This window comes from Cherax quadricarinatus, chromosome 85 (genome assembly GCF_038502225.1).
Source record: "Cherax quadricarinatus isolate ZL_2023a chromosome 85, ASM3850222v1, whole genome shotgun sequence".
NCBI lineage: Eukaryota > Metazoa > Arthropoda > Malacostraca > Decapoda > Parastacidae > Cherax > Cherax quadricarinatus.
In genome coordinates this window covers 18,504,772-18,520,977 of record NC_091376.1, presented here as the reverse complement: position 1 = coordinate 18,520,977, position 16,206 = coordinate 18,504,772, and the positions used below count along the sequence as shown (strand labels likewise).

Below are 16,206 nucleotides of genomic sequence, written 5' to 3'. Positions count from 1 at the left end.
ATCTTCCCTATGAGGATAGACTGATGGCCCTGAATCTGCACTCTCTCGAAAGGCGTAGAATTCGGGGGGATATGATCGAGGTGTATAAATGGAAAACAGGAATAAATAAAGGGGATGTAAATAGTGTGCTGAAAATTTCCAGCAAAGAGAAGACCCGCAGCAATGGTTTCAAGTTGGAAAAATTCAGATTCAGGAAGGATATAGGAAAGCACTGGTTTGGTAATAGAGTTGTGGATGAGTGGAACAAGCTCCCAAGCACAGTATTGAGGCTAAAACGTTGTGTAGTTTTAAAAATAGGTTAGATAAATACATGAGTGGGTGTGGGTGGGTGTGAGTTGGACCTGACTAGCTTGTGCTGCTGGGTCTGGTACAGTACTCCATCCTTGAGTGGGGATGACCAGACTGGGTGGGTCATTGGGATAATCCGGGGGGTGGGTCATTGGTCTAATCCGGGGGGGGGGACATGGAGCTGCTCCGCATGGGTCAGTAGACCTGTTGCAGTGCTCCTTCTTTCTTATGATCTTATGTTCTTATGTTAGACGCTCTAAACCACTTCCTCAGTAGTTTATTGGTTTAGGGTGTTGAGAATTTAGCTAGCGTCCAGAGAGGCTGACTAGACAACTCGGGTCGAAATTCAGGTCAGTCGCAATATGTTATTTGACTGAAAACAATCTGTAATTCATTTGACAATAATTACCTTTAATCATAAATCTCGGAGGTGCATAGACACAGTGTTCGTAGGAACAAAGGTGAACGCTTTCCTTGACATGCTTTGAGTGTTTAGAGTAATGGTGAACATATCAGCCAACATATGTCAGAAATGCGCCACATTCTAGTTGCTTTCTTTGTGCCTGAAAATATTTTATTATATGTAAGCTATATTACCTGAATATTGCAGAAAATAAATATTTTATTTGTATTTGTTACTTGGAGGACTTGTTGATGACTGTTTTGTACCTTAGAAATGTTACTAGAAACCCTGGAATTAGGAAAGATGATAAATCTGTTGCTGACTAACTCCATGTTATGTGTACTGAAAAGAGTTACGGAAATTCTGGAATCGTATATGAAAGTGTTGGTTAAATTTAATTTTCTGTGGATAACAGAACTCGGTCTTCCACAGGTTGCATATCCCTTCCTGCACGAAGTTCCCTTCATTACCGTTTCAACGTCAGGGATGGAACCACGCATGAGCTCGGTTCTGGGCAACGTTCCTAACCCAGCCTACGTTCCTCATTTCTTGCAGGACCACCCAAGACCCTTGAGCATCTGGCATCGCTTCTACAATACTTTCTCACACATTAGACATGCGCTTTACTGGCGGAAATGGACCATTTTGCCACTGATACAAAAAGCTGTGAGTAACATGCAATCACAGACAGTACTCTAGACTGGTGCAGCCGATAATCGTCAGGAAATGAGCAGAATCATCAATATAATATTTTTCTGGTTCATAAATGTGTAGTTATAATTTTACTATAGTGAGTGGAGGCTAATGTTACTTTGATCAACAGAAGGATCTTGATATTTTGATGCAATGCCAGACCTGCTCCCAGGCTCAACTGTAAAGTATTGGTGGTATTCCTCAGATCTCAGCTCAGTTCCCGGAGCTGCCACTGTTGTTGGACCTGGAGAGGAACGTGAGTTTATCGCTGCTCAACAGTCACTTTTCTATAAACGCACCACTGCCTCTCCTGCCCTCACAGGTGGAGGTGGGCGCCATGCACTGTCGTCCTGCCAACCCTCTGCCTCAGGTGAGTTGTCCTGACTACCTGATCCATGGTCATATCATTCCGTTATGCCACCTTAACCAATATCAGTGGTCCTGCCCATGATCAATCATTCTGTCATCAGAGACTCAGGTTTGTTGTTGCTCTTACTGACCCACCTGTCTTTCACTGCGCATTTCTTTTATTAAAAGATGATAAAGTACGGCTTTTTTACAGGAATTGGAATCATGGATCACAGGATCAAGATCTGGCGTAATTTACTTCAGTTTGGGATCGTTTGTGCGCAGTTCGTCAATGCCAGTCCAGTACCGCGACCTCTTCATCCAGGCTTTCCGCAGGCTGCCACAGCGAGTCATCTGGAAATACGAAGGAGAACTGGAGGACGTCCCTGACAACGTGATGATCAGCAAGTGGCTTCCCCAGCAAGATATTCTTGGTGAGTCTTAGCTTCCATTAGAAGCCTCACTTACAGTCGCTACATATTATCTATATTTTTTATTAGTTATCAGTTTTTTTACCATAGTTTCACAGTCTTTTTTTTAGCTATTCTACTAGCGTCTCTCACTCACAATACACACGCTTTAGATGTTCCCACTACTTTGATTCTATCTGATGTTCAGTCTTACATCTCATATTCCATTAATTTAGAGAAAATAAATATCGGGAAAATATTCATTGTAAGGAAACATTTTAATCCTAATACCTTCTTATAGAAGATTGTAATAAGTGATCAGAAACTGTTCTGTGGCGGTGGTGAAAACAAGGAAGAAACAACCAATAAGGTTGGTGCATCACGAGTCTTAAGTTTGAAGTCGGACAGTTTGAATTAAAATAACGAATGCTGATAAAACTCTGTTATAAGTATTTTCTCTGATGCCACATAAGAGAAGAATGAATATTACTTCCCTAATTTATAATATACACTTCACGACAGCAATTTTTTGCATAGAAAATAATTAAATTTTAATATAGATAAGGAACAAGAAGAGAAACATATTCAACTTTAAATTTCGTTTCGTGTGCATTTTTATAATAAAGAAATCGCTATTAAAATTTTGATTAGTATATCACCAACTAGACAAGGAAGGTCCTTGATGCTGTTGAGAGGGCCTTGATGCTGGTGAGAGGGCCTTGATCTTAGATTACACCTGTGCTTCTTATGCTTTTCTTTCCCCGTCACTCTGCAAAACTCCTACAGGTTTAGCTTTTCCCTTATAAATATGAAACATAGTGGTGAGGAGGGAGCTGGTGATATTGTTGGTGATAGTGTTGGTGATAGTGTTGGTGACAGTGTCGGTGATAGTGTTGGTGATAGTGTTGGTGACAGTGTCGGTGATTGTGTTGGTGATAGTGTTGGTGATAGTGTTGGTGATAGTGTTGGTGACAGTGTCGTTGATAGTGTTGGTGATAGTGTTGGTGATAGTGTTGGTGACAGTGTCGGTGATAGTGTTGATGATAGTGTTGGTGACAGTGTCGGTGATAGTGTTGGTGATAGTGTTGGTGATAGTGTTGGTGATAGTGTTGGTGATAGTGTTGGTGACAGTGTCGTTGATAGTGTTGGTGATAGTGTTGGTGATAGTGTTGGTGATAGTGTTGGTGACAGTGTCGGTGATAGTGTTGGTGATAGTGTTGGTGATAGTGTTGGTGATAGTGTTGGTGACAGTGTCGGTGATAGTGTTGGTGATAGTTTTGGTGATAGTGTTGGTGACAGTGTTGGTGATAGTTTTGGTGATAGTGTTGGTGACAGTGTCGGTGATAGTGTTGGTGATAGTGTTGGTGATAGTGTTGGTGATAGGGGTGTAGAAGTGTTGGTAGTGTTGTTGATGGTGGTAATGGTGCCTGGTGATGGTGCTTGGTGCTGGTCCTGGTGCTGGTGCTGACTTTTCACCTGAGAGTGTGAATTAATTACTGTCGGCTCCATCCTGACATTACACAATTTAGGTCACCCCTTGTTTAAGACACTTTCTGGATTAAAACAAATATAGAGAAAAAACTAAAGTGGAACGAGGACGTCAGGAGTGCCGCCACAATGAGTATCAATGCTGCCAGCCACAAGTACTCGCCTAAGCCAACTGGGGTCAGTTGGGGGGTCTAGGTTCCACCTACTGTAATTTGACAAGGCTCTCTCTCAGTGTGAGCAAGAATTAAAGTAATAATGATAATTGGTGAGACGAGTCCTAGAGGATCAAAACATTGTAATACCTCTGACAGTAAACTACGTTTAGTGAGTGTACTGTATGATTTATTGTTTATCCTTTTGAGACTCAAAGTATCTTCCTGTGTGTTCCAATTAAGTCCCAGCATATTGTTGCAATCAGGAATTTCAGTTTCAGGGAAATCTTCTTTGATAAGTTCCCTTAATTGAGTTGAATTAGTATCCCACATCCTGAGAGGCATATTTGCCTCTTTTATTTCTTTGTTAGCGTCTCAGTATAAGGATTTCAAATCCTCCTCTTTATTCACAGTACCTTAAAGAATGTCCACAATGAAACTTTTCTTTAAGATTTCTTTGAAGATACTTACAGATTTCTTCAAATGTGTATTTAGAGTAGCTTCTAGTAAGAATGGAGAGAATGTTGCACCAAATAATACTGATTTGAAACAAATAAGTTTTCACAGGACTTTGAGGATCATGTGGATTTTCAGGCCACAAGAATCAAGTATAACCTCTATCTATTTCTTGTAGTCCTATTCTTAAGAAAGCTTTGGAAATATCAGCCGTGTAGACTTGTGAATTTGTGCGAAATTTCATAAGCACGTCTCCAAGCTTCTCAGTTAGTGAGGGTCCGGTCATCAGACAGTCATTAAGACTTGCTACATCTTTATTTGCACTTGCGCTGTAATTGTATACAACACGTAGTGGAGTGGTTTCAGAATCTTTTCTGACTCCATGGTGCGGGAGATAATGAGCTTCTGTCTTCGACTTATCTTCGACTACTTCCTCAATGAATTTATTGTCCAACTGTTCTTGCATGATATTATCATAGACAGTCAGTAGCTCTGGATTCTTCCTGAGCTCATGTATTTGTGCTTTCATTTGTCCGAGAGCCATGCGATAATTGCTAGGCAGATGTGGTGGATTTAATTTCCATGGTAACCTAACCCAATACTGTCCATCTTTATATTTGACAGTGTCCAAATATTGGTTATAAGTCTGAGACTCTTGTGGGCTTGGTTTATTTACATCAATGCCTATCGCATCTAAATCCCACAACTTATCAACTGGTTCATTCATTTCTTCCAGTAATGATAATTTTTGCTGTGGTACATGATCAGCGGTTATTCTAGTAACTAGTACATTTTCCACTGAATCAATACCCCACACAAGGGCTAAACATTCCTTTTCTATTGTGGAGTATCTCGTTTCTGCGGGAAGGAGTTTCCGGCTTAGGAAGCATACAGGGAAGGGAGTACCATCATGGTATTGTAGAAACACCGCACCTAAGCCAGTATTGGAGGCATCAGTTCTTAAGCAAAATGTTTTATTAATATCTGGAATCTTAAGTATAGGGTCTTTCGAAAAGATACTTTTAATCTCATTAAACTTTTCCCGAGCTACTTCGGAAAGTTCAAGAGGTTCCTTCACAGACTTTTTAAGGAAGTCGGATAAGATGCCTGTAAGATCAGTAAGGTTTGGGATAAACCGTGCATAAAAATTTACAGAACCAAGAAAGCTACGCATGAGCTTCTTGATTTTGGGGAATTTAAATTCTAATAAAGCTTTGATCTTACTGGGGAGAGGCTGCAGAGAGTTATCAGAAAGTATCAGTCCAAGATATCTAATCTTGTTATACCCAAGGAAGCATTTCTTCGGCTTGGCAGTGAGGCCATGTGAGCGTAACCTACGTAAAACTGATGTTAATGTTTGGATATGCTCGCCCCACGTGGATGTCATTACGTAAATGTTATCAAAATAAACTGAAACATTTGTCATATTACCCAAGACCTTTCTCATCAGTCTCACGTAGGTAGCACAGGCAGTTACCAAACCGAAGGGCATAGTTCTATATTGCATCAGTCCTTGGTGTGTAGGAAAAGCGGTGTACTGCTTAGAAGAAGGATCTAACATAACTTGATGATATGCCTGCGCAATATCAATCTCTGAAAAGAAGGAAGCGTCATAAAATTTGTGTAGATCGCTATCTATTAAGGGCATAGGGTTAGCATCCCACCGAGTTATAGCATTAAGGCCTCTGAAGTCAACAGCAAGTCTATATGAATTATCCTTCTTAACCATGACTACTGGTGAGCAATATGCAGATACTGAAGGTTCAATGATCTTTAGTTTTAATAATTTGTCTACCTCTCGGTCAAATGCATCCCTAAGGTGAACTGGAACTGGGTATAATTTTCGTTTGATAGGATTGTCCGTCACTAAGTCAATCTTATGGACTACCGTGGAGGTAACACTTGAAATATCAGTAAAGACGTCTGAAAAGTTACTCACACATTGAAGTAGTTCATGTCTCTTATGGTCATCCAAAGATTCATTAATATTAATGTTGGTTGCGCCCGAGTGGTCAAAAGTCACCAAGTCATGTAGTTCTTCATCATAGTCTAAGTTAGAGGTGTCAATTACACACACTTTACATTCTTCAGTTGTCTTATCAAGTTCGTGTGGAAAAACTAAGTCAAAGTTATTAAGGCAGTTAACCGAATTTCTTCGGTAATATTTCTTAAGGATGTTGATATGATAAAGCTTAGGTTTCCCCTTGACTTCTATGAGGTAGTCAACTTTCCCACAAATTTTTAATACTTTATATGGACCTTTCCATGCTACTAATAATTTATTTGACTTGATAGGCAAAAGTACCAGAACTTCATCCCCTACTTTAAAACTTCTCCTCTGACTTTTGGAATCAAAATAGGTTTTGTACTGGTCCATTGACAAGCTTAGAACATAAGAACATAAGAAAGGAGGAACACTGCAGGAGGCCTGCTGGCCCATACTAGGCAGGTCCTTTACAATTCATCCCACTAACAAAATATTTGCCCAACCCAATTTTCAATGCCACCCAAGAAATAAGCTCTGATGTGAAAGTCCCACTCAAATCCAACCACTCCCACTCATGTACTTATCCAACCTAGATTTGAAACTACCCAAAGTCCCAGCCTCAATAACCCAACTAGGTAGACTGTTCCACTCATCAACTACCCTATTTCCAAACCAATACTTTCCTATGTCCTTTCTAAATCTAAACTTATCTAATTTAAATCCATTACTGCGCGTTCTCTCTTGGAGAGACATCCTCAAGACCTTATTAATATCCCCTTTATTAATACCTATCTTCCACTTATACACTTCGATCAGGTCTCCCCTCATTCTTCGTCTAACAAGTGAATGTAACTTAAGAGTCTTCAATCTTTCTTCATAAGGAAGATTTCTAATGCTATGTATTAATTTAGTCATCCTACGCTGAATGTTTTCTAACGAATTTATGTCCATTTTGTAATACGGAGACCAGAACTGAGCTGCATAATCAAGGTGAGGCCTTACTAATGATGTATAAAGCTGCAGTATGACCTCTGGACTTCTGTTGCTTACACTTCTTGATATAAATCCCAGTAATCTATTTGCCTTATTACGTACGCTTAGGCATTGCTGTCTTGGTTTAAGGTTGCTGCTCACCATAACCCCCAAGTCCTTTTCGCAATCTGTATGGCTAAGTTCTACATCATTTAATTTATAAGTACTAGGGTTATGGGCACTCCCAAGCTTCAGAACCTTGCATTTATCTACATTGAACTGCATCTGCCACTTTTCTGACCAAGAATAGAGTTTGTTTAAATCCTCCTGAAGTTCCCTAACATCTACGTTTGAATCAATTATCCTACCTATCTTTGTGTCATCGGCGAATTTGCTCATATCACTAGTAATTCCCTCATCAAGATCATTGATATATATTATAAACAACAACGGGCCCAAGACTGATCCCTGTGGAACGCCACTTGTTACAGATCCCCACTCGGATTTAACCCCATTTAGGTTTTTCGAAACTATGTCAGAGGTCTCCTCAAGTTTGGATCTAAGGTCAAGGAGAAACTGGTAAGAAGACTGAACCTCAGCACTTACCTCCTCATTAGTCCATAAGTCATGAAGGATGGACAATGGGCCTCTGGCCTATCTACCATAGAGAAGTTCAAAAGGTGAAAACCCCAAAGAGTCACTGGGAACCTCCCTCATGGCAAACAAAGCACAGGGTAGGTAACGATGCCACTCCTTAGGTTTAAGGGAGCAAAGTTTCCTTAAAATGGACTTGAGAATCGAATGCTGGCGCTCAATCCTCCCATTACAGCTGGGATGATAGGGTGTGGTGAAGAGAGGCTTCACTCCCAGAAGTTGGTAGAGATGTTGCATTAAGTCAGATGTGAATTGTGTCCAACGGTCAGACAAAATTTCTCTAGGGATGCCCACTCTGGAGAAGATGGACAAAAGGGCTTCAGCCACCTCTGTAGTAGTTATGGTCTTTAAGGGAACGGCTTCAGGGAAACTCGAAGCATAATCAACTAATGTTAATATATATCTATGTCCCCCAGATGAAAGGGGAGATAAAGAACCAACGATGTCAATAACTACTCTTTCAAACGGTACCGTAAAGATAGGCATTTTGACCATAGGTACTCGCCTGGTACCTCGGGAGGATGACAGTTGGCAAACTTTACACGATCTACAATAGGTAGTGACATCTGAGGATATTTTGGCCAAAAATAGGTTTCCCTAATTTTATTTAAGGTTTTACGACGCGAGAAATGTCCGGCCACTGGCAGGTCATGAGCCATTTTAAGAACAGTCTCTCTGCATTGACTTGGAACAACTAAGATGGAATAGTATATCTCATCTGAATTTAATTTGAATACTGACTTGTACAAGATACCTTTTATATATTCAAATTTATATGAAAAGTTTTTCCTTTGGATAACTTGATTTTGTTTAGCTGCATTATGACAATTCTGAAGAGAAGGGCAATTATGTTGTAAATTGGCAAAGGAGTCATTCGATACATCTAAAGGCTTAAAGTCAGGGAAAATCAAAGGATGGACAGTAGGAGAAGCCTGGGCTTTGGTCTGAACCCTAATCAAGACATTTATGGTATTGGAGGTGATATCTTTACTTTCATCTAACAAGTGAACCGGTGATCCTACTACCTCGCTTTCGAGAGTAGCATCAATGGTTTTTAATCCCACATGAATCTCACGAGACATTGTCTCATCTGAACTTTCGAGGGGCTTCTCTGACTCTACAGGAAGAGGATCTGAAACACTTATGTCCATCTTTGGTGATGAAAGGTCAATCTCAGAAGGAAGAATGGCACCTTTTATATTACCTATTAGCACGGAGCAAGAAGTGATGGGAGCTAGTACGGCTTCAGACCAAGCTGTGAACCATTTAGACCTAATGTAATAACGAATGGTAGGAAAAGTGTCCGTACGGCCCAAGTAGTCTGAAAGTATAGCAGAGGAATGAGTTTCTTTAAGGTTAGGGAACAGCTTATCAGAAGTGACTATACATGTGCATCCAGTGTCTCGTAAAATGGTAGATACATTAAGTCCATTAACTGTTCCTGAACAGAAGGGTGCTTGGTCATTACAGTCTTTAAAACATCTTCCAACTTTTTGGACCTTCTTAGAAGGACAATCTGGACGTTTATGTCACTTAACACCACACAAATGACAAACAGGAATAAAAGAAGTCATTTTACTTTCCACTAGAGACTTTGATTTCTTAAGGTCTGATGAACCCTTGCCCTTAGGGTTCGATCCCTTTAGGTCTTTATAGGAATTGTGAGCCTCAGCATACAGGTCAGCAGCCTCAGCAACTTCTTCAGCTTTAATCAGGTTACGTTCTCTAATGAATGTTCGTATCTGGTGAGGAAGAGCTGTCAGGAACTGGTCAGCAACCATGAAGTCTATAAGAGATTCATAACTGTGATCAATTCCTGAACTCTCTATCCAAAAGTCGAACAAACGAAAGAGTGTTACCTGTAACTGCTGAAAGTTCTGGCCAGGCTGTAAGGTGACATACCTAAAATCTTTCCTGTAAGAATTAGTGGTTTTTTGATATGCTTTAAGGATTGCCTTCTTCAGTAGGTTATAATTACATATAATATCCTGCGACAAAGTTGCATAGATATTCAAAGCGGTACCAGAAAATAACATTCCTAACCTAGTAGCCCAGGTGTCAGCAGGCTATTCACAGAGGGTAGCGGTATTTTCAAACCTGATAATGTATGAAGTAATGTCTTCCCCCTCTGTGAAGGGAGGTAAATTAGGTGTTGGAATATGTGCACTAGCTGCATGATGTTCAAGTATTCCTTCCTCTAATTGTTGTTTGTCAAAGTTAACTTTTTATTCTCTAATTCAAGGCGAGATTTTTCGAGCTCGCGATCCTTTTCTCTCTCTATTAACTCAAGTTCTCTAGCTTTTTCCTCAACTTCTCTATCCTTTGCTCTTTCCTCAAGTTCTCTTAATTTAACCTGTTCCTCACGTATCTTAGCTTGTTCCTCAAGTTCTTTAGCTCTTTCTATCACGCTCCTTTTTGTCTTCTCTTTCTCTTTTTAACTCTCTTTCTTGGATTTCTCTCTCAATTCCCTCTCTCTCCTTTTTCTCTTGTCTTTCAAGGTTCTCTGTCTCCTTTTTCTCTTCTCTTTTCGATTCTCTCTCTCTCCTTTTCTTCATCTCTTTCCCTTTCTGTCTTTCTTCTCTCTCAATTCTCTCTCTTACAAGTCTTTCCTGGATCTTAGCACTAATGAAAGATTCTAAATTTTTCCTTGTTATTCCTAACTTACTTCCAGCATTCATCCAAAACTGGTATTCATCCATACTTGCAAGAATAACTTAAACTATCAGGGGAAATGAAACGGGTATTAAAGAAAACGGAGGGTTCAATTCCTGCTCCACTCAAACTGTAAATAAACCAGACGGCTCGATCCCTGCTTCAATTAAACAATATGTATTAATGAAAACGAAGGGTTCTATGCTGGCTCCGAGCAAACAGTAAGTAGAATGGGGTCACTTGACCATCCAATCTTCTCACCAACAAATCAAGAGTGTCCTACGACAGTTCCCTTGATAAAATAAAGAGCTCAGTGAAAGAAATTGTCACTGGAAAATCTCGGGTCCCTAGAGTCTAATCCTCCAAAGAGTTTCAAGCTCGAACAAAGAGGTGGCAGAATTAAATATTATATCCTGCCTGACTTGACTTACAATAAATGGAGACTATAACAATCACCAAATCTTTTAAATACCTGTACTGTAGTCCTACCATAGAGAATGATTACTCATGGCTGGTGGTAACCGTCTGTGGTATGCGGCGTTGAAGTTCCAATGGTAGATTCGAGATGGAGTTGAATCTTGATTCAGTCGAGTTGATCCTGGCAAGGTCGCCACTTGTGAAGGCTTACTCAGCCCTGTAACAACTTCAGACAGTATTACCAAGGCTGGCTCCTCCTCAGGAAAATTAATGTATAGAAAAAGAATAAAACCTGACAAACATAAACACTTTATTATTTAGAAAATATAAAATATAAAACACTTAAATATGAAGTATTAATCCTACATTAAAGAAAATGAAAAATGAAAAATATAAATGATAACTGAATTCAATGCTAATATAAATGTATATAAAACTTGGGTGTCTGGTGTTGGTGACACTGTTGTTGAAATCGTAGCCGTTGCTGATGATTGGGGGGGGTCGCAGGTGTTGGTGACAACCCACCGGCTCGTTCTTCACAGATTTTCTAGCTTTCAATAATCCTTCCAGATGACAGGAAAGCAGGTTTCCTCCACTGCAATGATGAGGGGTTATATCCTGCTACTTGTATACACAAACAGGTAAGTGGATCAAAATTTGGGACATCTCAGAACGTTAGTCCATCTCCTTCAATTCTGCTCGTTGATTGGCAGGTGACCCTCTCTGTCATCCAAGCTGGAAAGATAGACAGGTTACCCACTGCTTAAGAAATCACTCTCCATGATAAGTACAATACCTAAAAGATGTGGTGATTATTACAACAGTCAACTTAGAGCAAGACTGAAAGGACTAAGTTTATTATTGGTCAAAAGTGAAGTTTTCAACCAATAAATCCACTAGAACACAAGGCAGGCATGTACTTACAGTAGTGCTGGGAGCTGTGAGTCTAGTGATTACTGTTTGGACCAGAGCCCCACACATCACCTTTTGGGGGGTGGGGGAAGAAGGAGGGGAAGGGATAGCAGGAGCTAGACTGACCCTACCTTAACAAGCAGCTGGCAATCAAACTATCACTTTTGGGGTGGGGGGTGGAAAAAAGCGGGAATAGCCGGAGCTAGACTTGCCTTACCTTAACAAGTAGCCGGCAAGCAAACTATCACTTTCGGGGAGGGGGAAAAAGGGGGGGATAGCGGGAGCTGGACTTACCCTACCTTAACAAGTAGCCGGCAATGAAACTGTTGTTACTATATCGCTACTCCTATCTATTGAACTTTTCCCTCACAAAGACCCCCACCTCCTTTGATGCACCTATAAATTCCTTTCTTCTGCCCTAAAAGATGTTTGAGCTTAATATTCATCCATTTTGGGTCATTTCTATTCGATCTAATTTCTTTATATGGAATAAACGTTTTTTGGGCAGCATGTACAGCGTTCAGAAAACTCTCAAATTAATAGCTCTCTTCGTTACCCCAGTCAACAGATGATAAGTGTTCTCTAAGCCCATTTTAATCTGCTAAATGAAAATCTGGGACCGTTACTGAGTTATCCCTACTATCATACTTCCATTCAGATTTATGGTCGCTTGCACCAAGTTCCTCTGAAATGTCTGAATTATTAAAGAGGGATTCCCTGTTTGCCAGAACCAAGTCAAGCAGGTTATTTTCCCTTGTAGGTCCTGTCACAAGCTGCTTCAAAAAAACAATCCTGAACTACCCCTAAAAAGTCGTTGAACTTTAAATTCCCAGTCAAAGAATTCCAACCAATATGGCTAAAGTTAAAGGCTCCTAGAATTACTACGTTATTGTGCCATGTGGCCCTACAGTTTCCTCCCACAGTAGTCTTCCTTGGTTTCTATCCAGGTTTGGGGGACGGTATATCATGCCTAAAATAATTTTTTTCATGCCCTTTTGAAAATTCTACCCAAACAGACTCAGTATGTGTTTCAGACTTTATACCCGTTTTTATGCAACAATTTAAACGATCACGGACATAAAGTGCCACCCCACCCCCCTTCCCAATGCTTTTGTCTACTTGGAACAGTTTAAAACCCTGAATGTGACATTCAGCAGGCATGTCACTATTTTTCATATTAACGTCTCGGTTATAGCAAAATCTTCAGTGTTACCCGCAGTTGCAACTATTCTCAACAAGTTTATCTTATTTCTCACACTACGACTATTAGTATAACATATTTGTAATAAAGTTGGTAGAATTACCGACAATATGTAAAGTAAAAGGACACAAGTGCAACTAATGTGACATTTATTGTGGCAACGTTTCGCTCTCCAGGAGCTTTATCAAGCCATTACAAACAATACATGGACACAGAGGGTATATAAAGGCTCAGAGTGAGGTGAATACTAGTGAGGTACCATTTCGATGTTCACTAGTGGTAGTAGTAGTAGTAGTAGTAGTGGTAGTGACAAAAGTAATACAATATGGTAGAGCAATTAATTCGTACATGAGTAAAAGGATATAAAAGCTATTACTTGGGTAACATAAAAATAGGTTGGACAAATATAAACTGGAATGAGGCAGCTTGTTTCAGTGTTCACTCTCTGTGCTTTGTGTAGTATAACAGGAGAGACTATGTGATGGCAGGGTTTACTGTTTTCAGGAGGATTCTTGCTAAGACTTCGGAGATGGTGAAGCTGCCGTTGTTTTGTTTAATTGTATTCGAAACAGCGATCAGTGCTGATTCGAGGCACTTGCGTCTGCGGAAATTAGTTTCTTTGATCACTAATTGGGCGTCTCTGAATTTCATGAGATGATTGGTGGAATTTCGGTGTTGTACACAGGCGTTGTTCAGGTTATCGTTCCTACATGCGTAAATGTGTTCATTGAGGCGGGTGTCGAGGTTTCTGGCTGTTTCACCTACGTAAATCTTGTCACAGCCTCCACAGGGTATAGTGTAAACTCCTGCATTGACTGGTTCGTGGTGCTTGGATTTTGTCCTGGTTATATCCTTTATTGAAGTGCTAGAAGCGATGGCGACTCTGGTGTTAGCTTGTGAAAGTGCTTTTGAGACGTTCAGTGCAACCTGACTGTTGGGAAGAATTATAACTTTGCTGGGAGTGGTGTTGATGCGTGGAGAATTTATGATCTGAAGAGCTCTTTTCTTGCAGTCTTTGATGAAAAAAGAAGGAAAATGTAACTCTGTGAATGTTTGGTGAATGTATGTACACTCCTCGTCAAGAAACTCAGGACTACAAATTCGGTATGCTCTTAGGAAAAACCCGATGATGATGCCTCTTTTGGTCTTGGTATCTTGACTGGAATAGAAGTGTGTGAGATCATTTTTATTGGTGGGTTTCCGATAAACTTGAAATCTTAGGTTGTTGTCTACTTTGTGAATGAGGACGTCGAGGAAAGGTAGCTTGTCATTGGACTCTTCTTCTAGTGTAAACTGGATCGCCGGTTCAACTGCGTTGAGCCTTGCCTGAAGATCCCGTACATCAAAACGTTTTGGAGTTATTACGAGGACATCGTCCACGTAACGTAACCAAGTGACGCTTGAAGGGATGATGTTGGCGAAGTGTTCGGACTCTAGGTGTTCCATGTATAAGTTGGCTAGGACGGCACTTATGGGGGACCCCATTCCCATGCCGTAGGTTTGTTTGTAGAGCTTGTTATTGAAAGAAAAACAGTTGAAATTAACACAGAGTTCAATTAAGTCAACAAAATCTCCGGGAGGTAGAGGAAGATTAAGGTCCTGATTGACTTTACGTCGTAGAACCTCGATGGCTTTTTTGGTAGGTACTTTTGTGAAGAGGGAAGTCACATCCAAACTGCTTAGTTTCTTGTTACGGATGGAGAGGTTACGGATGCGGTTGAGAAGGTCACCTGAGTGTTTAAGATGAGCGGGGCTGATGGTCCCCAGAAGGCAGGAAAGATGTTTGGCAAGAACTCCGGCTAGTTTGTGTGGAGCACTGCCTATTCCTGACGTGATTGGTCTGAGAGGAATATTGTGTTTATGGGTCTTGGGTAAACCATACATGTGTGCTGGTTTAGGGTTGCTTGGTAACAAGTACAGAAGTTTCTTCCCTTCTCTAGTGCGTTTGAGTATTTGTCTGGTTTTGTATAGAAAATCTTTGGTGAGCGTCTCCCACTGTTGAGTGCTGATGGGTTCGTATGTAGATTGATCATTCAAAAGGTCCATCATTTTAGTGTTGTAGTCACTGGTGTTGAGGATGACGACTCCACCTCCTTTGTCGGCGGTGGTGACGATAATGTTGGGGTCGTTGGCGAGGTTCTTAAGGGCAGTGATGTATCGTCTAGGAAGATTAGAAGTAGAAGGTTCACATAAAGCTGCAGTGAGAAGGCCCTGTATATAACCCTTCTGGAAGTTGCTGTCACTGTGTCTATGGTTCCTGGTAACTAGATTTAGTTGATAGTTAGGTTTGCGTATGTTGGTGGTAAATTTGAGTCCCAGACTCAGTGCTTGTTTTTCGTAGTCGGTTAAGGTGCGTGACGATAAGTTGTTTATCAGGGATTCACGTCCCATTTCCTTCCATCGACTGTTAGAGCAGAGGTACTGAAGTTTGCGATTGAGTTTGATCTTCTGTTGGAGGTTAGCTGTGGTGACTGTGCTGAGAATATGCTCAGCAGTGTGTTGGTCAATCTGAAGATTGGCCCTCATATTCCTTGCAGTTTCAAAGGTTTCCTTAGCGATGTTAGAAAGTTCTTCGGCACATTCAGTTAAGTAAGCTTGGGTTTGCGATAGCTGTGAGCACGAAACGTTGCACAATAAATGTCACATTAGTTGCACTTGTGTCCTTTTACTTTACATATTGTCGGTAATTCTACCAACTTTATTACAATCTGTCGGACACCGCAACATAATGGACATTTCATGCAGACGTTATTTGGACACCCTTCTTCGTGCTCACAGCTATCGCAACAGACACAACTTCCTACAAGATTGCCTGGCAGAGAAGGTGATCCCTAAGTCTACTCCTGCACAACTCTCCAACTCCAAGCACCCCTTCTCTCCAGCTACCCAAGCTTACTTAACTGAATGTGCCGAAGAACTTTCTAACATCGCTAAGGAAACCTTTGAAACTGCAAGGAATATGAGGGCCAATCTTCAGATTGACCAACACACTGCTGAGCATATTCTCAGCACAGTCACCACAGCTAACCTCCAACAGAAGATCAAACTCAATCGCAAACTTCAGTACCTCTGCTCTAACAGTCGATGGAAGGAAATGGGACGTGAATCCCTGATAAACAACTTATCGTCACGCACCTTAACCGACTACGAAAAACAAGCACTGAGTCTGGGAC

General features: G+C 40.7%; 1 protein-coding gene across 1 annotated transcript in view; it reads left to right on the top strand.

Moving 5' to 3' along the window:
* Window positions 1-16,206, top strand: part of LOC128703112 (UDP-glycosyltransferase UGT5) — a 51,627-nt gene that overhangs the window by 24,351 nt on the left and 11,070 nt on the right. The window contains exons 4-6 of the mRNA XM_070103490.1: window positions 1,124-1,357; window positions 1,590-1,754; window positions 1,947-2,166. Of these exons, the coding sequence (XP_069959591.1) occupies window positions 1,124-1,357; window positions 1,590-1,754; window positions 1,947-2,166 (619 nt within the window). The remainder of the gene's footprint in view (window positions 1-1,123; window positions 1,358-1,589; window positions 1,755-1,946; window positions 2,167-16,206) is intronic.